Source organism: Styela clava, chromosome 4, assembly GCF_964204865.1.
Source record: "Styela clava chromosome 4, kaStyClav1.hap1.2, whole genome shotgun sequence".
In the NCBI taxonomy this organism is placed as follows: domain Eukaryota; kingdom Metazoa; phylum Chordata; class Ascidiacea; order Stolidobranchia; family Styelidae; genus Styela; species Styela clava.
The window spans coordinates 15,707,737-15,733,828 of NC_135253.1; the positions used below are offsets into that span (position 1 = coordinate 15,707,737).

The 26,092-nt window shown below is 34.6% G+C and overlaps 2 protein-coding genes and 2 pseudogenes across 3 annotated transcripts; 2 read left to right on the forward strand and 2 right to left on the reverse strand.

Moving 5' to 3' along the window:
* Positions 1-3,288: 3,288 nt before the first annotated feature.
* Positions 3,289-6,400, forward strand: LOC144422116 (trans-L-3-hydroxyproline dehydratase-like; annotated as a pseudogene). The gene is made up of 7 exons (XR_013475153.1): positions 3,289-3,403; positions 3,781-3,930; positions 4,147-4,304; positions 4,561-4,730; positions 4,972-5,094; positions 5,196-5,311; positions 5,407-6,400. The product of XR_013475153.1 is annotated as a trans-L-3-hydroxyproline dehydratase-like (transcript).
* A 5,020-nt stretch (positions 6,401-11,420) lies between these two features.
* On the reverse strand, positions 11,421-16,243 carry LOC144422117 (glutathione synthetase-like). Its single transcript, XM_078111940.1, has 7 exons — positions 15,861-16,243; positions 14,836-14,905; positions 13,655-13,843; positions 13,373-13,454; positions 13,112-13,172; positions 12,748-12,879; positions 11,421-12,516 (listed from the first exon to the last, which is right to left on the reverse strand). The coding sequence occupies exons 1-7, from the start codon at positions 16,241-16,243 to the stop codon at positions 12,393-12,395; spliced, it is 1,041 nt and encodes a 346-aa protein (XP_077968066.1). The 3' UTR covers positions 11,421-12,392.
* Positions 16,244-20,495: 4,252 nt separating this feature from the next.
* On the reverse strand, positions 20,496-22,131 carry LOC144422118 (choline/ethanolamine transporter FLVCR2-like). Its single transcript, XM_078111941.1, has 4 exons — positions 22,076-22,131; positions 21,266-21,936; positions 20,907-20,926; positions 20,496-20,627 (listed from the first exon to the last, which is right to left on the reverse strand). Exons 1-4 carry the CDS (start codon positions 22,129-22,131, stop codon positions 20,496-20,498), a joined length of 879 nt encoding a protein of 292 aa, XP_077968067.1.
* A 1,541-nt stretch (positions 22,132-23,672) lies between these two features.
* Positions 23,673-24,363, forward strand: LOC144422119 (uncharacterized; annotated as a pseudogene).
* The last annotated feature ends 1,729 nt before the right edge of the window (positions 24,364-26,092 follow it).

A 26,092-nucleotide genomic window follows, 5' to 3' on the forward strand; every position in this document is an offset into this window, starting at 1 on the left:
TCTAGACAAACGACATGTGCAAAATGTAGCTAAGCTCGATGATGAGCCGTGCAAATTTGAAACTCTGTATCTAAAAGAACATGCGATGTGCAGAGGATTAAAATAATGGAAAATGGAATTAACAATGAACGAAGTACTCTCTTTAATATCTGACAATATGCATCTTAATAACGAGTTCTTTCACTTATAATTTTTTCGAAAAAAGTTCGAACCAAAAGTTGTAATTTAAGTGTGCTGCAAACGATTTCATCTATCGTTCTTAGCTGAGCTTTGACTTGGCTGATAGGGAGAACTGCACATTCACGCTACTAATCAATGTTGATATCGTCCTTGAGTTTCTAATTCAACTTCTGCTTAGAGAAACAATTTTCAATGGAACTAATAAGAAAGCAAATTCTATTCGCCGCTTCTTACAGCAATAAATGCTAAAAAAATCTATTCTAGCCAACGATTAACAAGGCTATGATAATTGCGTATTTGATAACAATACAAAATCTCGTTTCAATAAGTTTGAAAAGCGAACAACAAAATAACACGGTGTATTTTTGACTGACGCTGAATCGGGTGCAAGGAAAATAATGAAAACCTTGACTAACTGGTATGTACGAGAAACGTACGAGACGTACATTTGCCTCTTGGAAAGTTGTTTGTTTTCCGCAAAGAAACTCGACAAACGTTTAGGAAATAACATATCATGCGCTTGTTTTAATATCATATTGATCAAGCATATCCCACTGATAAAGTTTCAGATATGCTTCGTTTGTGCGTTTGGTATGAAATGTTTCCTGAAATGTGCGCATCCGATTTTATGATACTATTCCACTCACAGGAAGCTAAACTCCTCTGTACCGGAACATTAATTTTTCAGGAAATGTGAAAATCTAGTAAAATTGAAGCTTGATAATTTGAGTAAATCTCATGATATTAACCTCGTATTATATTTCGCTATGTATATGATGGCCTATCTTATATCCGTACTATCCGACCGCAGTTTATTATAGAATATCTCACATTTATTCCATCAGCTTAAGTTTTCTTTATTTGGTGATCAAAAACATAAAAAATCTTTTCGATAAGTTTCTTTTCGTCGGTTATGAGCTTGGCTGGATTTACCATTTGTCATGGTATGCTAAAGCCTAGTTGCCTCGAAATTCAATTAACTATTCATGTTTAATCGTTTTTTAATTATAAAGGCTTGTTTCAGAATAAATCAAAATTAAAATTTTCTGAAAAATGATAATTTTTCAATTAGATTGAGATTTCTTGTTCCAAATATTATATTATATATAAATACGGTCGAATAAACGAATTTGTCAAAGTACTCTGCCCATCAAACCTTGGGAACAAAATATGCTAGTTTAAACTGATTGATCAGTTGATACTGTAATAATGTTTTTATTTTTTTAAATAAGAGGAAAATATCGATATATCACTATACTGATTCATTCAAGCAGAACGGGCTTGACAACGCCTAAATCCGACCCAGGTTATGAGAAACATTACGCAGCAACAATGTTTTACCTGTATTATATATTTTATCTGTTATAGCTGCAGATACGAAATTTGTTGTTTGGGGCGACTTTCTGCACCCCTAGATTTGGGGGAGGGGTCAGTTCACAATTCGAAAGTTGAGTTCTTAATCATACCTTGAAATGTTCTTTCGCGACATATAGAAAACAAAAATCACTTTCATACTGAGATGTCAGGAGATGCAACAAAACAATTTAGTGAAAACTTACGCATTTTATTAAAAAGGTGCTAGAAATAAAGTGCGTTGGAAAAGCGAAAATACGAATAGTTCTGGCAATCCTTGTTTAGCCGATCCCCGATGTTAGAATAGGACATTTGTTAATGCAGCGGTTTGCAGCAGTGTATTTAAGTATTGACAGCCGTAATTATATGACGTCATAGTTAGAATTGTTTTGGTAGAAAGTTCAAGAATATCTGTCATTTCCTGTTGTCTGCTTAGGGCACGAGTTTAGAGCGTTAGTGTTGTTCCTATGCATATTTTAGGCTTGGCTTGATTAAGATTATTTTAGAGCCTAATTTGCTGTTTTGAATTAATATGTAGAATTATAAAGGTAGGATATGTGCTGGTATTGAGCTTGGTTGTATATTGTTTCGATGAAAATGTAATTGTGATTTCTATTTAAACGGCTTCTTTTTCTGTATTCATATAATATTCTGACAAAGAAGCACTGAATTCAATTCAGTTACCGCAGTTTCGAAAGTATGATTATCACTTTAATTGGAAGTCAATACATATATATCGTTATGTTATTTATTAATTTCATGGACTCGTCCTGTGTACAGGTGTATGATTGTTATTTCATGCATTTTTTTTTTGAATTATTAAAAGTTTCGGAACACGAGTATTAACTGCATTGAATTGGAACATAATATTATATCAGTCTGAAGATTTGAAGATAACTCCGAATTTAGTCGTTCACACAATTTCTTTTTACTGTGTGACGGGGATTAATTTTAACAAAAACTATTCAGGGCTGCTTACATAATCCATTTGAGCTTGCAATTCTCATTTATTGGCTAGCAAAAATTATAGCTCATTTTTTTTATATAAATAGTTGTTTCGTGCATTGAATATTGTAATAAATAAGTCTATGCTATTACAGTAGCTATACTATTTCAAAATCCCACATAGCCATACTAAACAACAAATCTTCTGATAGAATTCCGAACATAGATGTCTTAAGTAGCGTTTTAAAATGATCAATATCAAATCGCAATATGTCAAAAACAAACAAAAAATGACAGAGCCCAAATAGATTCGAATACACTTATTGACTGCAAGTGTAACCAACGCATGGCCCATTGGTCGGATCCGGTCGGTAAGGCTGCCTCTGATAGAATTTAATTTTCTACATGAGAATGACATCCAAATTTTGGCTGTTGTCTTGTGACACAAAAAACACAGTGAATCATGACCATTTATATTTTTCGATTTGATTTATTAGCAGTTCTTATTCAATTCGGTAAAAACAATAGTGGTTTTATGATGGCCAGTATAGAAGCTATCTTAAAATAAAAACACAGAATCACCACACGAAATCGAAATTACAAAGGTTAGAAACTGGTTAATGTGAGAAAATTTGAGGAGATTTACCAAGTTAAGTGTTTGCACCCAGGGCTGCCGCAATCTGCAAAGTTTGAAAACAAAACTTTCTAATATTTAGGTCGTTTTAGGTTGTTGGTTCTGTGTGCTGAAATAGTAGAAATTTAACAAGTGATACTTATTAGAATCAGACCATGCATATCACTACCTGCGAAATGCACACATGCGGCGAGCCGTTGATCATCATTAAACTGGATTTCCAAATATCTCGGGGGAAACAATCTTGGAAAAGATCGCTTACATACGAGAAAATTGCGATGATATAAGGAAGTATGTATTTCTGAAATTGCAAAGTTTTTCATATAACTTTTTCTCACAAGGTTAAACTACTAGAGAAACATAAGAACATTACAATGAGGCTAGAATCCAATAGTCATGTATTCATTTCTCCCTTCCCTTCTATAGGATATCATCTTGTGGAGTATGCGCACCAAGATGTCGCATAGCCTGAACCCTAACTTGGTACACAATCTGAATTCAGGTTGTGTGTCATCTTGGTGCGCATACTCCAGGAGGTCCCATCTTGTTTTATACTAAATAAACATTTAGTACTGCCAGATTGTAGTTGGTATATTTGGCTTTGGTGGAATTTAAAGTTGTAGTTAAACCTAATGCAAAAATTGTCATATTTCTGGAATTTATTTAAGGTTTTTGATGCATGAGCCTCGTGGACATCATGATATGTTTGGAACATTAAGAGTTGAACCAGATTTACCAAATGCTGATGCAGCATTTATATTTATGCACAATGAAGGATATGGTACAATGTGTGGACATGCCATCATCGCCTTGGGAAGGTAGAATGTTATGATTAACAGTTTTGTATATTTTTAAAATACACACATATGCTTGTTTCATGTATATTTTTGTTCATTTTCACACCTGATAATTTTGGTAGAAATAGTAGTTCAGCTTGCGTGTGTGACAAAATAAATTAGTATTTTTGGAATTGGCTTATGAGGTGGGTTTTTCATCTTTTCTGTGTTTGCTGAGATAATAACCAATGTTTTCAGATACTGCGTTGATTACAATATAGTTGAAGCAAAAGAGCCAGAAACCTTGGTCAATATTCAATGTCCATGCGGGCTTATTCCAACCTATGTTTCGTATGGTAATGGTTTATCTGGGAGAGTGAGGTTTCAAAGTGTGCCATCATTTGTTTTGAAAATGGGTAAGAAGAAAATGCTGGTGTGATTTTTTTTTGTTATTCAATATGTTACTGTATACAATGTTGGGTAGACCATAGAGTCTCAGCTCAAGTCTCTTAAACGCTCGTCTGTACATACCAAGGACGAACACAATGCTATACAACACATTACATTGTACACATACCTAGATGTTAGAATATGTAATATATATAAATGGAAATCTCAATATAAAGCAGTTTTTGTGCATACCTATTTGAACAACAACATTGCCATTTTCAGATGTCAATGTGAATGTACCAAACATTGGTATGATCACTGTAGACATATCTTATGGAGGAGTATTCTATGCCTTTGTTTCTACTGACGCACTCGGTTTGACACTCAAGGCTGGTGATGCATTGAAGGCCGTGGAAATTGGGCAAGCTGTATTGAATGCCACTAAAAAGGTTGTAAGACATACCGGTAACTGTTTGAAGCATTTAAAAATTGCCAAACTTAGATATGAAGGGATTACCTCAAATCAAACTCATATTCACAAAAAAGCCTGTAAATCGGTATTTAGGAAGGACAAGTTTTACGGAACAGGGTAACAGTATAATTAATTACCAATACAAAAAAGTTTCCGCCATCTTCGTACATTATTTCACATCTTAGTTTTGTAAAACTGCTAATAATGCACAAACATCATAGGTTAAGGTTGAACACCCGGAAAATGAAGATCTTGGTTTCCTATATGGCACTATAATATATGACAGAACAGAATTAAAATCAAATGATTTGATTCGACAAATGATAGTGTTTGCGGATCGTGAGGTATGTAAAATTACACCTTGAATATATATTACTATCAACAACTATTTTCTGGTCTCTTTTATTTAGCAGTTACATTGAAATTGGTGATTTATTTTTTTAAGTTGGATAGAAGCCCATGTGGTTCAGGAACAGCAGCTCATATTGCTCTGATACACGCAAAAGGTCTACTGGATGTTAATTGTCAAAAAACATTTCAGAGTATCGTCAATGATTCAAAGTAAGTACTCTGATGTCTAAAAAGTTATGGAGTGTCCAATTGGTTCTCAATAACTCTTACAATCACTAGCTCATATACGTTTAAATTTTTCCAAGGTTTACTGGAAAGGTTGTCAAAAAAGCCAAATGCGGAAACTTCAAAGCTGTCATAGCAGAAGTGTCTGGGAATGCCTATTACACAGGCAAAAATTTGTTTACATCAGAGGATAAAGACCCCTTAAAGGCTGGTTTCACCGTCCGATGATCAGTTGCAAAATTACCTTCAGCAAAAGTGAAAAAATGTATCCGTCAGACAAGGGTTCTGCACCTCACATATATATCTCTCACAAAGAAAATTGCTGCTTCTCATTACAGCTGCTAAAATTTACATTTCAATATACATGAAAATATCTTGTGTATTCTATCATCAAAGTTACAATATAGAATTAAGACTAAAATAAGGTGACTGCTTAGTTGCTACTTTTTGTATCCTCGATTTGGCGTGGGGGGCTGTTCACGATTAGGGCTGGGCATTTCGAATCGAATATTCGAATCGAACAGTAAATTATTCGAATCGGTTCAGAGCTAAATTTCGAGTCGCCGCCATCTTGTTTTTATCTTTCCGCTAATGGTCGAGGTGAATTCATAATTTTTTTTTTCATTGGAGTCATATTTTTTCAACGAAATTCTAACATATGACTATTTTCTGTAGTGAGTTATTGATAAAACGTGTTTGTTATTCTGTGTGAACGCTCAGTAATCTATCTGAGTGATTTATTCTATGTCTTCAGTAATTCATTTGTTGAGAGAACCAATTACTATAATAAAGTCGCTTACAATTATATATTTTCAAGTATTCAAGATTCGATTAGAAAAAATTATTCGATTCGATTCTGAAATCACAAGGTATTCTAAAATGCCCAGCTCTGTTCACGAGAGCAGAGCAGAGTTCTTTATCATACCTTGAAATGTTCTTTCGAAAAATATAAAAAGTAAAAATCGCTTTTATTCCGAGACGTCATGAAATGGAATAAAACAATTTTAATGAAAATTTACACATATACTTATATATAAATTAAAAAGATGCTAGAAATAAAAGCGCATTAAAAAAAGCCAAGACTTGTCTAGCCAATACCGGGTGTTAGATCAGACCCTCTGATTGAAGATAACTGGGAATTAAGTCGTCCGGACAATTTATTTGAATTTTTGCCTCATGGAATGTCACAAATTGAAAGAAAAAATATTAAAAATTAACCCTGATGTTTTTGTAGACATTTTAACATTACAGGAAGTGAGCAAGAATCTTACACTTGGAGGTCAGAAAGAGTTGTTAGTGTAAGTAATGTTTAAAGTAAATAACATACATGTTATTATGCTGAGAAATGCTTCTTCTGTATAGAAATATTGATAATTTAAAAAGGATTAATTAATAGCGATATAGTGATCATCTTTGGTTTCAGAAGTCTGTTATGGGCTTTGAATTTATATGTCATATAAAAAATTAATACTATCAACCTAAGTCGCATTTTAATAAAAAACACAATTACAAAAACCGACTTTGTCTATAGTTTGTGGTACATTGCAAATACTGTATGCTCATTTGAATATAGTCCATGAATGTTATCAATAAAGTGATTTTATATAGTCTCAGAGAGGCGACATTTTTAGAAATGGAACAGAGTATGGAGTGGTTTTTCTTCTCACGGGATTTGAAGAATTTGAATATCAAACTGAACAGGTATGTTGCCTATATAACTATATATGTACCATCGATGGTACTTTTTGTATACGATTTTTGCTTAGAAATGCATGTTGTTAATAAAGCTATATAAAGTTGAAAGAATGTTTGCAAGCGTCTATTCCACATATTTATACCTTTTTTTCAACTGTTTCTTTAAACTCAGAATTGGATCGCCCGTGAACTGATGGAATATAGCACTGCCATTTTGTGTCCAAATATTTGTCATTCGATCGTGGAACTAAATAAAGTTTTGGAAATTATGTCAAGGCCCAAACATATGGAAAAATACTTTGACGATTCGGATGCTGGTCTCATCAGGAATGCTCTGATTAAATATCGAACTCTAGAACAGGCAAATATCTCAATGTTCAAAATAAATGACGAAACTCAGTCTTCGGAGTTATTTTCAATGTTTAAATTGTTGATCATTTATTAATAGGGCCAATTCCAACAACGCAGTTATTGAAACGTTGCATCGTTCATAATATCTTTTAATTGATTGCATTTTATTTTCAGGGCAATGTAGGAGACATGACTGCAAAACTGGGAATCACGAATCCCCTCGAAAACGTGTTAAAAGATCAGAGAGAGGGAGGAGGTGAAACTTTTTGTTTAAAACAATGCAAATGAATTTTGAAAAAATTGTATAAACCTTTGACTGCTCATTGAAGTAAAGCATTGCAAAAAAAACGGGAATTTTCCATTGGCTCAATTGTTTATAGAACCTAAAATTCTGTGAAGTCTAGTTATTTCCATATAAGAAGAATGGTCAACATGTGCATGTTGACAATGTGAGTGATATAATAAGTTATTACAAAGCAAATTGCATTCAAGAATTTAGTTCTTTAATCTTGTTTTCAGTAAAATACTTTCGCGAAGACGTTAAGAATATGCTGAAGAAATTGCAAGGCACGCAACAAAGGTATTTTTAGTATAACTAGATTTGAACATTACTCTTGTCTTGAATATTTTACCAGAATGTCTCTTTGGGGGTCCATTATGACTGCACAGGGGCTCCGCAACGAAATGCAAAGGCTCTGATCGATCCCTAATGATTGATATCAATCAAAAGGCCGTTGCATCTTATTGGTTGAGTGTTGACTAATATCCATTGCTGTCAGAAAAGGCAATTACAATTTTATTGACTTATGCAACGATCTACATGTGTGAAGATTCATTTTCAGCTTTACCCATATGATGACAAAATACAGGTCGAGACTTGCCGTGGACTCGGACCTACGAGTTTGCTTGTCACAATGTCGTTTGTGTTGTAAATGAAATATTATCCTTCCCCGTTGGTTTGGCACAGAAATTGATACGGCTTAGGATTGGAGTCCCCGCGGCCTAATAAGTTTGGGAAGCCCTGTATTTGACAATAACATTTAACAGATTATAATGCAGCAGCACTTTGTGAAATAACAAAAAGATTGTGTTTTATTCGAGGGGCAAATATATTCTCGTGGATCATATCAAACCAGTTATTGGAAAAAACCTTATGATTTTTTCGGATGAAAATCCAGATCTTACTGTTGTAAACACCGTCACAGAAATTTCTTCATTCGGAGCCTTCCTCACGTAAGTTTTTAATATTTAAAAAAAACTTTCAATGTTTCCATGATATGTTATGTTTACCTGTAAAAAAGCTCTAGCTATGGAAGCTGTGCGGCATACTTATACGAAATATATAAATTTTCCGATCATATTATGGTCATAAAGGGGACTTATTTCAGTATATAGAGCAGAGGTGGGCACAATTTTTTAGTATAGGAGCCGCATGCTGCAAGTCAGAACTTTAAAAGAGCCGCAGAATTGGGGAATTTATTATTATTATCAAAATTCCATGAACAGAAAAAAAATTAACACAAGTGTCTAATAACAATAAATAGATAAACAAGGCAACTATGCTCAAATATATGCACAATTTGAGCTCATTTAATTTTTGTTTCCTTATAGCTGATTTACAAGGGTAGTCTCGTAAGAAGTTTTCATGATTCGTTTCATGGTGCCGTTTAACATTGCTGACTTTATTCTGACTTAGTAGCTTATGGCAGATTAAGCACAATGGTTTATTCTCCTGACTGGTAAATGAGTATTTTTCTTTCCATTCTGACTTGACAACTCTGTTTTCATCTTCGTACTTTCGTTTCTTAATTTAGGATATGCACAGTAACTTAGAGTTAGACTAACTAACTGCAATCAAGCTGCAATACCACCGACGCATCAATAAACATTGACCATCGTGACGAAAGATTTGCTGACTTGCCTGACTTAAATTCAACGCTACAGCGATTTTCATACTGAAACATAATTTGTCTTAATCATTGACAAAAACTTCTTTACAATAAATTAAAAGAGTTTACATTAAAGCCGCCGCGAGCCGCGGTGTGCCCACCACTGATATAGAGCATAGATAGGTCGTGGAGCTCACTAATTTGTATTTGATATTTTTCTTTTGCAGTAAAGGAAGAAATATCATAATAAACGAATGCTTTGGAAACATTTCCAGGACGAAGAACTATGGAGTTGACGCAATCAGCACATCTAAAGGCAATTTTGCCTTAGATCTCATATTGACGACATGAAATCCGCGTATCAGTTTATATTGGAAGTCAATAACTACCGATTGACGTTGGCAGCTGCATAATACATTACTAATATTAATTATTATTAGAATATATAGGACACAATATTTCAGTGGTTCCCAACCTTTCTACCTCCACGGCAGATTTGTCCTTGCAGACCGGCAAATGAATGAAACATAACATAATCACCTGTGTTTGAGTAACTGTAGTTGAGTAACAATATTTTGGCACATAATACAACAAAATATAATAGAACACCAAAATCATCTCAAACAACAAACGACCAATTAAACGCAAATATACACTTTTATTTTAACGCAAAAAATCTTTCACGCATTACCGCAACACATGAAGTGAATAATTCATTCTTTTCTTTGGAGCACTCATCGCTTTTTTAAATTTGTGAAGTTTCGCGTTATTCACCCATTAACTTGTTAGGTATTCTTATTTTACATTTACATGGCATTTTCCACGTATTTTGGTGTGAAAAGAACCATCATGCGATACAGTTTATTGCGACCAAACACAAATCTGGGTCGAACATTTATCCTTAAATAATTTGACAGTATTTTCCGATGTAAATTTTAAGCAATATTCATTGGAAGTATAAACTTTGTAGCGAGTAACATTCTGTCTATTTTATTATTGAAATACTATTATACTCTGTGACATTGTTTACTTTTGTGTGGGACGATGTAAACTATTGCTTATTGTAAACTATGTGAAAATTTAAGTATGTACTTTGCGAATTTGTGAAAATTAACAAAACGATTTCGCGACGGATCGAACCTTAAAATTGTGATTCCACGTTGGCCAATACAACGCCGAGCAATCAATACCATGCTTGTCAAACATCCATTTTAACGGCGGACGACAAATCGCCAAATAAACCGATGTTACTCCATCTGTTTTGCATTCAATCGGTTACACTGACAGAAAAATAAAACAAACAACAACATTTCTCAATTTAGCCGAACGGTCGGGAACCACCGCCATATATGAATATTACTTACTTTTCACATTATATTAATCGAGAATCAACAGTTTTTACCTAAGTCATTATATCAGAAAGTAAACTCGATAAAGTTGTTTGTGAAGATAAATTAGAATTTTGTTATATATATATCCTACTAAGGCTAGTTTCAGTGTCGATTTATGCATTTGTAAATATTTACCATACAGAATGTATAACTAATAAATGTCTAATCAAGTCAGAATGATGTTTTTCCTTTTCTATATTAATTCTTGTATTTGCAAATCAACTAAACAAAGAAGCAATGCTCAAATACATATATGCACAAAAGTCAAATCACTACGCCAAAAATACTATCTTAGAATGAAATTATCTTGTTTTCAACGCCGTTCTCAGTAATGTCCTTGTTCCACAGAGACAAATATTACATTTGTTTCATATTTCGGAATGTCGCTACAGTCTTGTTGTAGAAAAAGGTATAATGCCGCGTGACATTTATCTTAACCATGAAACATCAAATTTACTTAGTGAGACATTTATTACGTACCTAACCATTTTTTGTTCTTGCTAAAGAAATTGAAATAAGTACAATCTGCCATATTTCAGTCAAGAAATACTGACTTCCACAACAAGTTAGGAAGCGTCTGAAATGATTTGATGTGACGATAGTATAAGGCGAAATTGCTTACTGTCCTTCCTTTCTTTTTTGTTGTCATATTCCTGTTTCCCCAATATGCATGTAAATTCAATAACCTTCGACAAATAATGACGGAAAATGACAAAGTTTATTGTGAAATATATAGTTAATTTGAAAATAAAATAAAATTAGAATACTTTTGGCGACTTCTTACGTCTATGACCATTGAAAATGTAAAATTGATTGGTTCATTAGCCGTGGTGAAACCCGCAACCTTCTCGTCATTCAAAACGTCGCCCCAGCAGCAAAACTGTACACTTTTACAAAAACGATGCATATGAACTTTCGTGTCCAATAAATGCATGAAGAATAGGAAAAATCAAAATATGATTGTTTCTGATGGTACCAATAGCCAGATCAAGCATTTCGTATTTTTGATACTAAACCACGACAAAACGTGTAATAAAGAATGACAACGGCAATCAAAAATTCAATTTTTGTTTTAAATCTTGTGGTTTTTACGGCAAAATCGTGGGGAAACTTTAAAAATGCCGAACGTAAATGATGCCAACACAATTGTAGGTTTTTTCAATGAACATCGGCACTTATGTCACTGTGTTATGTGGATTTCAAGCACTTGGGTTACTCATCTGCATGTTTATTCATGTTTTGATATACCGTTATTTTTGGAATAGAAATTAAAGAATGAGGTCGGACAATGATTCACCCACGAATGTCGCTAATGATTACTGACATTGGAAGCGGGGCAACTGTCAATGTTGCAAACGCACACTGGTAAAAAAAAAAAAAAAGCAAATCAATGCTGTTTTATGATGCTTTTTATGTTGATGATTTTCACGACTCAAAACTCAATGCTAACGAAGCGATAGATCACCTCAAAAATGTAATTTATTGTCCGATTCTGCAGCGCTGTTCCATACCTGTGCTACAGCGCTGTTTTCAAAATGTCAAAATTTGGTTTTGGCTTGCGCAAAAGTTCGTATACCGATAGCATATCTGAAATTTTCATAAATGATTGACTTGTTGATGTATGAATTCTCGCCTAAAATAATGTGAAAAGTAGGTATACTTCATCCAGGGCGTTTTGTGGGTTTTAGGTTATATAATTATTATGCAGTCGCCAACGTCAATCGATAGGTCCTAAATCGATCATGTAATTAATATGAGATCTAAAGCAAAATTGCCTTTAGATGTGCTGATTCCGTCAACTCCATATTGCTTCGTCCTAGAAATGTTTCCAAAGCATTCATTCATTATGATATTTCTTCCTTTTCTGCAAAAGAAAAAAATCGAATACAAATTAGTGATCTTCTTAGCTACTCCATGCTCCATATACTGAAATAAGAAAACCTTTTTTATGACCATGACACAATCGAAAAATTTATTTGTTTTGAAGTATGCCGCATATTTCCATAGCTAGAGCTGTTTTACAGGATAACATAACATATCATGGGAACTTTAAAAGTTTTTTCAAATATGAAAAACGATATAGGATGTTACTCACGCCAGGAAGGCTCCGAATGATGAAATTTCTGTGACAGTGTTTACAACAGTAAGATCTGGATTTTCATCCGAAAAAATCATAACGTTTCTTCCAATAACTGGTTTGATATGATCCACGAGAATATATTGGCCCCTCAAATAAAATACAATCCTCTTGTTATTCCACTAAGTGTTGCTGATACACATTATAATCTGTTAAATGTTATTGTCTAATTCTAATACATTTATTTCATGTGCGATCGATGTGCTCCGGCGCTATGAGGGCTAAGAGTTTATAGTGCTGATAGTTTTTTGCAGCATGAGAGACATTCTGTTGAAATAATCAAAAACCAAGTAATGTTTGAATCTAGTTATACTAAAAATACCTTTGTTGTGTGCCTTGTAGTTTCTCCAGCATTTCTTTAACGTCTTTGCGAAAGTATTTTACTGAAAACAAGATTAATTAACTGAATTCATGAATGCAATTTGCTTTGTAATAACCTATTATATCACGTACATTTTGTTAAAGTCGACAGACACATGTTGACCCATTTGTTTTTTTGCAATACTTTACTTCAATAACCAGCCAAAGGTTTATACAATTTTTTTTTAATTCACTTGCATTATTTCAAACAAAAATATTCCACCTCCGCCCTCTCTCTGATCTTTTAACACATATTCGTGGGGATTCGTGATTCCCAGTTTTGCATTCCTGTCGCCTACATTGCCCTGAAAATAAAAAGCAATTGTAGAAGATATCATGAGCGATGCAACGTTTCAATAACTACGTTGTTGCAATTGCCCTTTTTTGAATGAGCAACAGTTCGAACATAGAATTAATTGAATATCAATGCATCTACATCAATGCATCACAAAGATAACTCCCAAGTCTGCGTTTTGTCATATATTTTGAACATTGACATATTTACCTGTTCTAAAGTTCGATATTCGACCAGTGCATTCCTGATAAGACCAGCATCCAAATTGTCAACGTATTTCTCTATATGTTTGGGTCTTGACATAACTTCCATAACCTTATTTAGTTCCACGATCGAATGACAAATATTTGGACACAAAATGGCAGTACTATATTCCATCAGTTCACGGGCGATCCAATCCTAAGTTAAAATAAAACAGCTGATTCGAATTTTAAAATTTGTGAAATAGAAGCATGCAAATATTCTTCCAGCTCTATATTGCTTTATTAAACGTCTTAAATAGCGACAACATTTAAACGAATCTTAAATATTTTAACATCATGTTCATCCGAAAATCTGAAGACGCTCGAAAAAATGAGAGTTTCATAAAACGATAAATAACATTTATGAGGACATTGCAAATTGAAATGCTTTTTACGTAAGTACGGATCCTAACAGCATGCTCAAAACAAACGGGAGATCTGAAATATTTCTGAGGAAAAATCGTATACATTTATACCATCGATGGTTATGGCTGGTCATTTTTGAATACCTGATGATTTCAGAATCGAATCAAATAACTTTTTCAAATCGAATCGAAAATACTTTTTTTCATGTTACAATACAATTACATGTACATTGGCATGCACATTACATGTTCATTGAGGTATTTTTACTGTCATGAAGATATCTTTTCTCGTTAGCTACCAGTTTCAGTACTGGCATTTCTTTGGTATCGTCCTATTACTAAACCTAATATGTCAAAATCGAAATCAAAATCAAATCAAAATCAAATCAATCTAATCAAAATCGAATGCAATACTTGGAACATTTATAATTGTATGTAACTTTCCTATTGTATTGGGTCCTCCAGACACATAAATTACTGGAAACGAAAAATACATCACTCAGACAGATTGCTGAGCGTTCACACACCATTAAAAACACGTTTTCATCAATACCTCACTGCAGAAAAGAGTCTCATGTCAGGGTTCCGTTGAAAAAATATGGCTTCAATAAAAAAAAATGAGAAATTTACCTCGACCATTGACGGCAAGGAAAAAAACAAGATGGCGGCGATTTGAAATTTCTCTCTGAACCGATTTGAATATTTTACTATTCGATTCGAATATTCGATTCGAAATGCCCAGCCCTATCGATGGTATAAATGTATAGTTATAAAATCAACATACTTGTTCAGTTTGATATTTTTGTTCTTCAAATCCCATGAGAAGAAATACAACTCCATACTCTATTTCATTTCTAAAAACATCGCCTTTTTAAAAATATATAAAATCACTTTATTGATAACAATTTAGAAACTATATGCAAATGGGCACATTTGCAATGTGCTACAAATTATACGCAAATCAGGTTTTTCTGATTGGGATATTAAGGAAATGTGACTAAGGTTAATAGTATGAATTTTTTATGTGACATATACATGCAATACGAATAACAACCACAGAAACTAAATATCTCTATATTCCTTCTAATCCTTTATAAATCAATCAATCAATCAAATCGTTTTTTATCAGCCATCCCGGCAAAGCTGGACATAAATGAAAACAATTGAGATCACAAAAATAAGCAGGATATCCGCGAAATGACTATTCGGTCTACTCGTCAGCGGCAACCTTAAAATAGCTTAAAACTTGAATACAAAATTTGCACAGCGCGAAAATTTTTTATGCGAGAACAGCATCGCCCAAGATGACGCTGAAAAGCAATAATAACCTTATTATTTATAGAATTAGGGAATTCCCCCTATATTATTTCGGAGCAGTGCTGTTCCGGCACTTTTAGGTTAACGTTTCTGGAAAAAAGTTAGACAATACATATTAGGTTTAGTAATAGGACGATACCAAAGAAATGCCAGTACTGAAACTGGTAGCTAACGAGAAAAGATATCTTCATGACAGTAAAAATACCTCAATGAACATGTAATGTGCATGCCAATGTACATGTAATTGTATTGTAACATGAAAAAAAGTACAGATCAACAATCATGTCTAGCAGACACTGAACACTGAAATAAAACTACTATGATATTGGGGAATGCAATACACATTTATGAAGAATATAAGGATAGTAAATGGTTGAGTAACTGAGTTTTAAAATTTGGATTTGTTGAGTCTTTAAATAACCAATATTTATGTACAGAAACTTTCTGTACTTTTCTATCAGAACAACAACATGTGTGTTGAAAATTACTTACACTAACAATTCTTTTTGAAAGCCAAGTGTAAGATTCTTGCTCACTTCCTGCAGTGTTAGAATGTCTACGAAAACATCTTGGTCAATTTCTAATATTTCTCCTTTCAATTTGTGACATTCCATGAGGCAAAAATATTCTTCGCTGACAACAATCAATATTCCGGTGTTTGATTTGTTGTATAATTTCCAAGTCTTGATAAACATTTCAGCCAAACCAATTGTCATATCTGCGCTATCAAAATCTTGCTCAAATGGAATTCTTGCTTTCAGAAAAGAGCGTTTGTAAACATGCTTGAGAAAACTTGCTACACCAAATCCCCATCCTGAAACACCCCATTCCAAAAGTTTAGGAAGTTGGATTCCTTCATCAGTTTCAGTCACCATGTAATCTGCTCTCGTTATTGATAGCTCATACCGGTCCTGGAACATGACTCATTTACCATATGTATTTTAAATAACAGATTATTCATAAAGAGTCGTTCAATTACACGATAAATCGGTAGGAAGTGTTAAAAACAACACATGTGAATCTGTAGTTAATTTATTACATCGTGAAGACGTGAAGAGTGTTATAATTATATTCATTTTCAGGTCCAGCAGTTGGAAAAATACCATTGCAACGTATCAATTTCTACACATGCAGTCATGAATCAAGAACTTGCCATGATATATTTTCTGTCAAGTAGAACCCTACCCGCACCTGCAACCGACCTTCGACACTTACATCTCGGACAAGAATAAACAGTTTACTTACCTCACGATTGACTGATTTCGACACTCTTTCGTATATGCCGAACATCTTTTTAAAGAGCCAGTCCGCTTTCGCAACACTAAAAGTAAATATATAACTCCATATTCATTCCGCATACCTAAAGATCACAGACAAGCATGAAACGGTATGAGACTTACAAAACTGTCTAAAGACTGATATTTTTTCCTGTACTAAGTTCCTATTTATGTGATCTCAGACTAGATATGAGTTTGTTGAATAAGTTGTTATATATTTATGATCACTACATTCGCAAACTGAGTAGGATTTACCTGTCCAATCCTTTCTTCACAAAATCGAAATCAAAACTGACATTATGATGAAGTTTGTGAAATTCTGGGCAAACTTGGTTTACTCTGCGCATAACATCAACGGGCATTCTCGAGGGAAACAAACAAAATGGAGCCATCTTGTCATGCTGCAAAACCAACCATTAGTAAATTTTATTCGACATAGATCACCTATTTTTAACGCATGGTATCTGGATAAATTGCGAGTGCTTACTAAAAGAGAACAAAACTCTTAATGCGGCTTCAATCGTACGCCCATGTGTATAACTGATAACATTTTACTATCAGGGCAACGAATTTTACTTGAATGTAATTATTCTGTGTGGACAAATTTCGGTTGACAAGGATACAGTGAATGAAAATAGTTAGTCTTATCATTTTTTGGAATTTACTTTCTGAAAATTAAATATTTTGACGGAAGAGATGTTTTTTTTTTATTTTTCATAAAGGTGTATAGTGATCAAACCTGGCAGAGCGAGGGACAATACAACCAATTTTCGAGAATTTTAATTTTTATAGAAAAACCTAAAACTAGTTTAATCTTCCACAATAATGATAGATACGTACTGGTTTTCTTGACTCGTCATACCACTGAAAGAAAAATTTTTGCTTCTTGGCCTCTTCGATCGCTGATGTTGAGCATTTTTTCAACCATTCTTTCGATTGAAATACATTTTCAAATTGATGTTCAATAACAAAATTATCAGAAGACATTTTCAATGTATTTAGTATATCTTTATGAACCGGGTAATATATTTTATTATATATGTATCTGAAATAAAATAAATATCCTTCTTTTCATGTGATATGCGAATCACTTCTAAACAAAAGACTATACAAAAATACCATCTATGGCAAGTGTATAGTCAATTTTTGTGCCTGACCAACGAGGAAAGATCGTGTTTCTTTTAGAACACGAAAACCGTTAATGTGATGAATGAACTTATCAATTTATCGATTTTCAGAGCAAACGTGATAAGCAAACACATTATCATCATATAGGTAAAAGCTGAAAATGCTGCCTCACACGTGTGGGTCGTTGCCAAAGGCAATAAAATCTTAATTGCCTTTTCTGACAGCAATGGATACTCATCCATAACGCTCAAACAAAAAGATAAAATGGCTTTTGGTTTGATTGAAATCAAATATTAAAGATCGATCAGATTATTTTCATATTGATGAGGATCCCCCGTTCAGTCATCACGGACCACCAGGGGCACCGTAGTTTGGGAAACCTTGCTTTAGAAATTAATTATCAATATTTCTGTACAGAAAAAAAACTTCTCACTTACATCAAACCATATAGGGTGAGACATTACGTACACTAACAATTTATTCTTAACCTTCAAGTGCATGACATACTGTAGTGTTAAAATGTCCACAAAACGTCATGGTCAATTTCAAATCGTAACATTCTATAAGGCAAATTTATTAATCGCACACAACCATCAATATCCCATCGTTTGAACTCTTGCTCCCTTTTCAAAGTTTGGTAAATATTTCTGCCAGACCAGGCGTCATATCTGTGCCAGCAAAACCGTGCTCATGTTGAATTCTCGCTTCCAGTAAAAAGCTTTTGTAAATCTGCTTGAGAAAACTTGCTACACCAAATGTTTGTTATCGTGAAATTGGGGGGAGACGTCTGGTGCTATGCCGCGATATCACGAGAAAAGCGCAAATTTGAATTGAAACACTTACATCGATATTTGGCTCGGACCAGTTGTAGGGCCCATTTGATGTTACTTTTACTTTTGTAAACGACTCTATTGGGTATGAAAAGTTCATAAGCATCGTATTGCAAAGTCGTCGTCGTTGTTAGTCTTGATATTGAAACGACCTTTTGTTGAAGGGGATATTCGCGTTTCTCCACAACCAAGTTTAGAATTTTCAGTGCTTAAGAAAGAAGTGCCAAAAGGCTATTTTATTTTCAAATCAACTCTGGGTATTACGGGACCCGATATTAAATCCCAAATTTTGCTGTTTTATTTCAATTCATTGTGATATTTTTTTCTTCTGTCAAAAGTTACCGCCGCCGTTGCGAATGTCCGCCGTTTGGCTGAGGGAATTCGCTGCTATGGTTAACATTTTTATTGGAAACGAAGTGGACCTATCGATCGTTATGTTGTTAGTTCAGCTTGATAGAAATATAAATATATTGTTGCAGAAGCTACCAATATCAAAAGCTCAAGTGCCCAACGTGTTGTCACAGAAAAACCACCACAACCAGTGGCCACGTCTGCTCGGAGTTTTGCCTGGATTTAAACAGAACAGGTTCTGATAACTATTGTAACATTAGCGTGACAGCAACCCGACCTGATGTTTAATTGTGAGTACCAGCATTTGTTGGTAATTGTCATTACAACAATTGATGCTGTTTGACAGAAATTACTCGTAGGAACCATCGTACTCATGCAAGCCTTAATCAGGTTAAAAAATTGGCCGCTACTTCTATCATAGTAGTAATTACTACTGTTAATACTAGTAACATAAAAACATCCTGGTCAGGATTTCTGACATTCAATTCAATTCAATCAAAACATTCAATTGCAGGTACCATTCTTTGATAATACAACAAAGTCAGCGTGCAAATGATCCGGCGTCTATTTCGCCGTCGCCTGGACCTCTCCAGAGCATGCGGTCTAATTAGGCTTCCCGCTGCTTGTCAACAGGGAACCTATTGTATTCCTGTGTTTTATTATTAATATTTATTTATTATTATTATTATTTTTTTTTCAAATTGGTCCTACAAACTTGAAATTCACCTCAAAAGTTCTCTTATGCAGACTCTGCTATAGCCAAAAACAGTTATTCAGTGCAATTGTGGGCATCTGAAAATACAACACACAAAAAACAGAGTACATTAAAATATAGAAAAAGAAACAAAATTCTCAGTTGTTCTCTGCACATATGTATTCCTCCTGTTGCAATGTGCATTGTCTCATTCAAAAAAATGTAACTTGTTAATTTTATACCCATTGAAAAGCGTTTTTTCACCCTCATTGTGCAAACGCCTTGAAGCGTACATTCATCTAAACTTTCATTATCGCTGCCAGATCTCTCGGACAAAGTTATAGCCATCTTCAAAACGAAATAAATATTTTTATTTTGAAGTTTGCATGTAAATGGATCCATGAAAAGAGAATTCGCAAAATGCTAAATATTACATCGCCTGTATATTTTCATGTGTATCTACAATGCTTAATCACCAAAAATTTTTGGCGAAACTATCAAAACTAATTAATACTGAACTAATCGTAAAATATAAAACGGTAACATGCATAATGTATTTTTGTATTTTTTGAGAAAGCAATTATTAACAAGGTATGTGCATGTGCAATAAACAAGGTACATATATATACAAAATTTCTAGACACGGTTCAGGTTCAGGTGATCTTTCCAGAGAAAAATCAAAATTTATGTATTTGTCGTTAGAGAACACAGATGATAGTCATTGTATAGTAAGTCAAATATCCAATTCTGAAAACAGTTGGAAGAATTGAATACGATGGATGAGCCACGGATTGCGGTTATAACTAAATTTAGTTGGATTTGTTGTAAATTATTTTTTGTAACCTATTTACCCAGATTTTAACAACAATGGTTTGCTTTCATCAATGATGCTTCTTCGTTGACTCGGAGTGTCTGTTTCATGAACCATCTCTGCAGAGAGTCGTCTATAGTCTGGTTTAACAAGGGCAACAAGGCAGCACTGCATAAAACATGCAATCAAAGGAACTATGATAGCCATGGTTGCCCCATGCATGTCCATAATTTTTCTAATCACAGCACCAAAAATGAACGCTGCCACCTCGGAAGGAAAATAATATATTGACATAAGTATCGTATTGTCGAACGGGTAGATGACTTCAGTGAGAAATTCCGTAAAAATGACGTTGGAGCATATGCGCAAGGCCGCAAGCGCGGGATAGAGAACGATTAACACTGGAAAATATTTACATAAATGCCCAAAATATATTCCTCCAGTTACCAGCAACATTCCGACAACGACTGAAAAATAATAATTTTTGAGCTAGTCACAAAATACTGAATTAACGTTTTCTACATGAATTACAGTATTTGCAATAAAATTCCAAGTCTACGGGTAAGTTTGCGAAAAATACACACCTGTACATATGTAGGCCTATATATAATGTTTCAGAAAGTATGTATTTTTGTCTGGTTACAGGGTAATGCAAAGTTTGCATGTGCGGTATGCAAGAAAATAGCATATGATATGTATTAGAAGATGTCTGGATCGTAGATAAATAAATTGTGCAATATTAACTGTGAATAGAGTAATTCAAGTGATAAAAGAATAACATATATACTAACACCTAGATGACTTACTTGCCATAGCGAATTCTTTGAATTTTTTTAATCTGTCCAAATAGTTTCCAACAGCAAGACCAGCAATTATCGATGCAAGAGTACCAGCTATTCTAATCCACCCAATTTCACGGTATGTTACTTCGGGAAATGTCATTGAGATCAACGAAGGAGCAAGCACTTTTGCTAATATCAAGGCTGACAATCCAAGTGAATTAGCACTAGCAAGAAGTAGAAATTGACGATTTACCAACAAATTCAAAACTAATTTCAAGAAAGATGTGTCTACTTCATGGGAAGCCCTCTCGTTTTTATCCGCTTTTAACGAAGTAAGTATGCTAGCCTGCGCTGCTCCCGGCGGTGTTGGTGGTTGATTTTTCAACATAAAAACGAAAAACAATGCTGATATCGTAAGAATGAGAGCAGAAGTTCCTTTTGTGCTCATGAAAATAAGCCTAATATCATAGGAATTGTTCTCTATTTGAGTAGCGTTTCTGTAAGGAAGACACATAGGGTAGACTAATGCTGCTGTCGCCTCTCCCAAACTCACAGCGGACCATGTTACGCCGATGGCGGTCGCCGTTTCCTGTGCAGGAAACCAGCTAGCAGCAAGCGTAACCGGTAATATAAAATTGATTCCGTTGGATAATCCAGTAAATAGTACTGCAGATAGAATCATCGGATACAGTTTTCTGCAAAAAAATAAGAAGCATATGCGGTTAAAGTGTGTCATACGTACACTGTACATTTAAATATTGTGAAAAACATCAACCGTGCGGCAGGTTATTTGGTACATGAAAAATAAAACTATACAAGAATTACATAACTTGCCTGTTTTTAAATGCAAAAGTTCCTACGCCGATTCCGATACCAGCCGACAGCGCCATTATTGTTGCTTGAAATCGTAACCCAATTTTATTTTTGAAAATTGGTATCAACACCGTACATACTCCAGCCACCAAGAAGTTCAACAGCGTCAAAATATCTATTTGAAAATGGGTGACGTTGAAGTAATTCGCGACGACGAAACTGTACGAATAAATTTCACAGAGAATGATCGCCATGCAAATTGATAAAACTGCTAGAAACATCCAACGAATTGGATAAACTTTGTATTCCATCTCTTCTATCTGAGAACAATAGAAAATATATTCTATTTTCAAAGGACATTCAAAGTCGAAAACTACCGTTGCATCAGCAATGCATTGGCGTTACATCAGATCTTATAATATTACAATAATCACAAAAATTTGTGTGAGGGTGGGGAGTGGGTAAAACAAAACGTTCAAAAATGATTTCGCAAAACAACGCAGTATACGAAGTCGAGAAACATACAGTTCTTTGAGAATAGCATTTCTTTTCAGATGCAAAATTATCTTGTGGTTGAAATTTTTAATTTTAGTCGTTTAACATGGCTCGTTTTTGGCAACTTTCGTTTGATAATTTTAAAATCTCTAATAGTACCTTTAAATTAGGGTTGCCATACCGTCCGGAAAATTCCGGACATGTCCGGAATTTAGGGTTAAATTTTGCGTCCGGAAGAATTTTGAAAAATGCTCAAATGTCCGGAATTTTATTGCATCTGCAATCGTACTGTGCACACTGCTAATACTACGAGGTTGTGTGGAATTATGATGTAACAGAGCGTTCCCTATCAATGATGTTCACCACTTAGAACAGGGATCGGCAACCTACGGCCGGAGCAATATAATCCGGCCCGCGACGCTTCACTCAATTATAGTAACAAATTATAGCTGTTTTGTCGATTATATTCTTTACGCAAAAGAATTTACATGTAGACTAAATTATATTATAACGTAACAAGTATATAATTCACAATTACTCGTTTAATGAGGCTATAATTTAATTATAATTTAGACAAATGACAACAAAACGCAGAAAAGGTGATGCTAAGTGCAAATGGTTTAATGGCGCAAAAAATATTCGAATAGTCAGTCTTCACGCGCTGCTCAAAATTTAACTTCTGATCTGTGTGATAAATTCATCGGTCATTCATTCGATTTTTAACATTTCAAAAATATGTGCGGCCCGCCAATGACTTGCAACCGTGAGCAACAAAAGGTTGCCGACCCCTGACTTAGAACTTTCTGATTATTATTTGCTGACTGTTTTACCCGTTTCGTTGAGCAGCTGCAAGTGTATTTGATAGCAGCTAGTTCCTTGTTGAATTAGCTGAATACAGAAGTTTTATACCACAAAGTTTTTTTTTCCATTTGAATAAGAAGCAAGTCAGGAATTCGGTATCGAAAGTGCTAGTCCCTGTAGCTTTTTGGTTCAGTTAGTCTGGTGGTAAATTACTTTGTTTTTTGAAGTATGCATTTTTAGTTGGGTTGTATTTATTGTTAATAAAAAAAGATATTATTTCAAATGGCCAATTCTTAAACGAAAGTACACATTCACTAAATAGATGCGAGAAAAACATCCATGTTTTAGAAAAGGCAGGAATGATTATGAAGCGGAATGCTTGGTTTGCGAATATGGAACCTATATATCTGTCGTGTACAACGGTAATGGTGATTTGAACACACATCTGCAATCAGAAAAACATCGCAAAGCAGTAAGAGGGGCTGTTGCTTCAACGAAAATGACAAACTATTTTGTTACAGCAGGAAGTAACTGCGAAGATGAAATCACTGCTGCAGAAGGCACTCTTGCATTTCACGCTGTTAATCATCATCATTTTTGTCCATGGACTGTACATCTGTTTTACTTAAAAATATTTTCCCTGATTCGAATGTATAGCGAAGAAGTTTAGTAGTGGCCGCACAAAGACAGAAAAAGTTGTTACTAGCGTACTTGCGCAATATTCTATTGATGCTGTTCTGAAAAGTTTTGAAGAAAACGATATCGCGTATTTTGGCGTTACAACAGATGGCAGCAATCACAATGAACTGAAATTATTTCCTACAATTATTCAATATTTTGACTGGAGGAAAGGTGGTTTGCAATCAAAATTGATTGAGTTTACAAACAAGGCAAACGAGACTGCCGACACAATTTCCACATATGTAAAAGACACCTTAGAAAAAATGATGCTTTTGAAAAAATGTGTGACATTTACAGGAGACAACTGTAAATGCCCTACTGAAGAGAATTAGATCTCCAGAAAAATATGCATGGTGAGAAGAGTAATTTGTAGTGACTTGACTTAAAAGCGTGTCTGTAATTTGTTTTAAGCTGTAATCACTATCCTTAATTTTCGGCACAATCCAATTCTCAATATTATTTTCCACTCTGAACTTGAGATTCATTTAGAGCAGTGGTCGGCAAACTTTATGTACTTGCGGGCCAAATATACACATTTCCATGAGCGCGCGGGCGCAATAATTCCGCTTTCGGACAATCATTACATTAAACTTCAAATTATGGCACATTCGCACCTTCTATTGCTGTGTTAAAAGCCTGCCACAATGAGATGTGTATGTGGCGTTTTTTCAATATATTATCTAACAATACATTGTTTTTATTTACCTATTATCAATGTGAAGGATGATGTTTTTATGGCAACTTGCCCGCGGTACGTCGTCCAAATGACGAGTATAAAATTTATTGTAAGTGTAATGCATTTTAGATTAAGCCGCTGACAGCAATATGAGCTTCCGAACGTGCAGATTACACGTTTTGCACTGTCGCACAAATGAGCTGTGGCTTAGTCTCGGGTATCGGGGTGGAATTTTCGATGAGACGTTTCGTAGCGAGTTTAACATTAAATACCTCAAATATTTGCGATGCTGACCGGACATATGGAGCTGGTTTTGGAATGCGCGAGAAAGAAAAATATTTTTGCGTGCAAGCACTTTGGAATGTTCGCTCCTCGTCGCGAACTCCCTCCGTTTCCAAGACAATTTTAATATCAAAATTAAGTCGAACGGCATAGAACTGACGCTACTCATTACAAAACAAGCGTCGTACAGCAGCACTTGTTATCACATAAATCTGTGTGTGGACAATAATAAATTTAGGATCAATTTTTGTTATATGTATTAAATGTCGGGTCGTTCGAGGGCCGCAATAAATTAGCTCGCAGGCCGCATTCGGCCCGCGGGCCGCAGTTTGCCGAGCCCTGATTTAGAGCTATATTTAGAGAGTGCTTACCCGTCTGGTGTGAGATTCAGCTTGTGACCGAAGACAATACTTTTCATTCCGGTAGCTGGCGCTTTGGAATGAGTATCGTACAGCGTTTGCAGCCTTAGCATTTCGGTAGCGCATATATATGGTCTCATGAAAATACGAAGCTTCTGAAGTATGTGCCCAAAGATGGCGCACAACCTGAACATAGTATAGGTTGTGCGCCATCTTGATGCACATTCTTCGGGAGCGCCGAAAATACTCATGCACTGTCCGGAATTTTGCTTTTTCAAATATGGTAACCCTACTTTAAATGCCATAATGAGACGTATAAAAACCATCTCTTTCAATATGCCCGTTATACCTTTTATCACTTGCATTTCCTTTGTTGTTTATTCCGGCCTTTTATTATTGGTAATTTTGATATTCAAGGTGACTTATAAGGAGAATAGTTGCAGAATTTATGTACTAATTTCGCAAATTGCTTACTAGATAAGAATAAAAAATCTAGACAAACGACATGTGCGAAATGTAGCTAGGCTCGATGATGAGCCGTGCAAATTCGAAACTCTGTATCTAAAAGAACATGCGATGTGCAGAGGATTGAAATAATGGAAAATGGAATTAACAATAAACGAAGTACTCTCTTTAATATCTGACAATCTTCATCTTCTTAACGAGTTCTTCCACTCATAATTTTTCATTATAGTGGAGAATTGCAGGAGAATATTCTTGAAGTTTTGAATATTTCGTGATGAA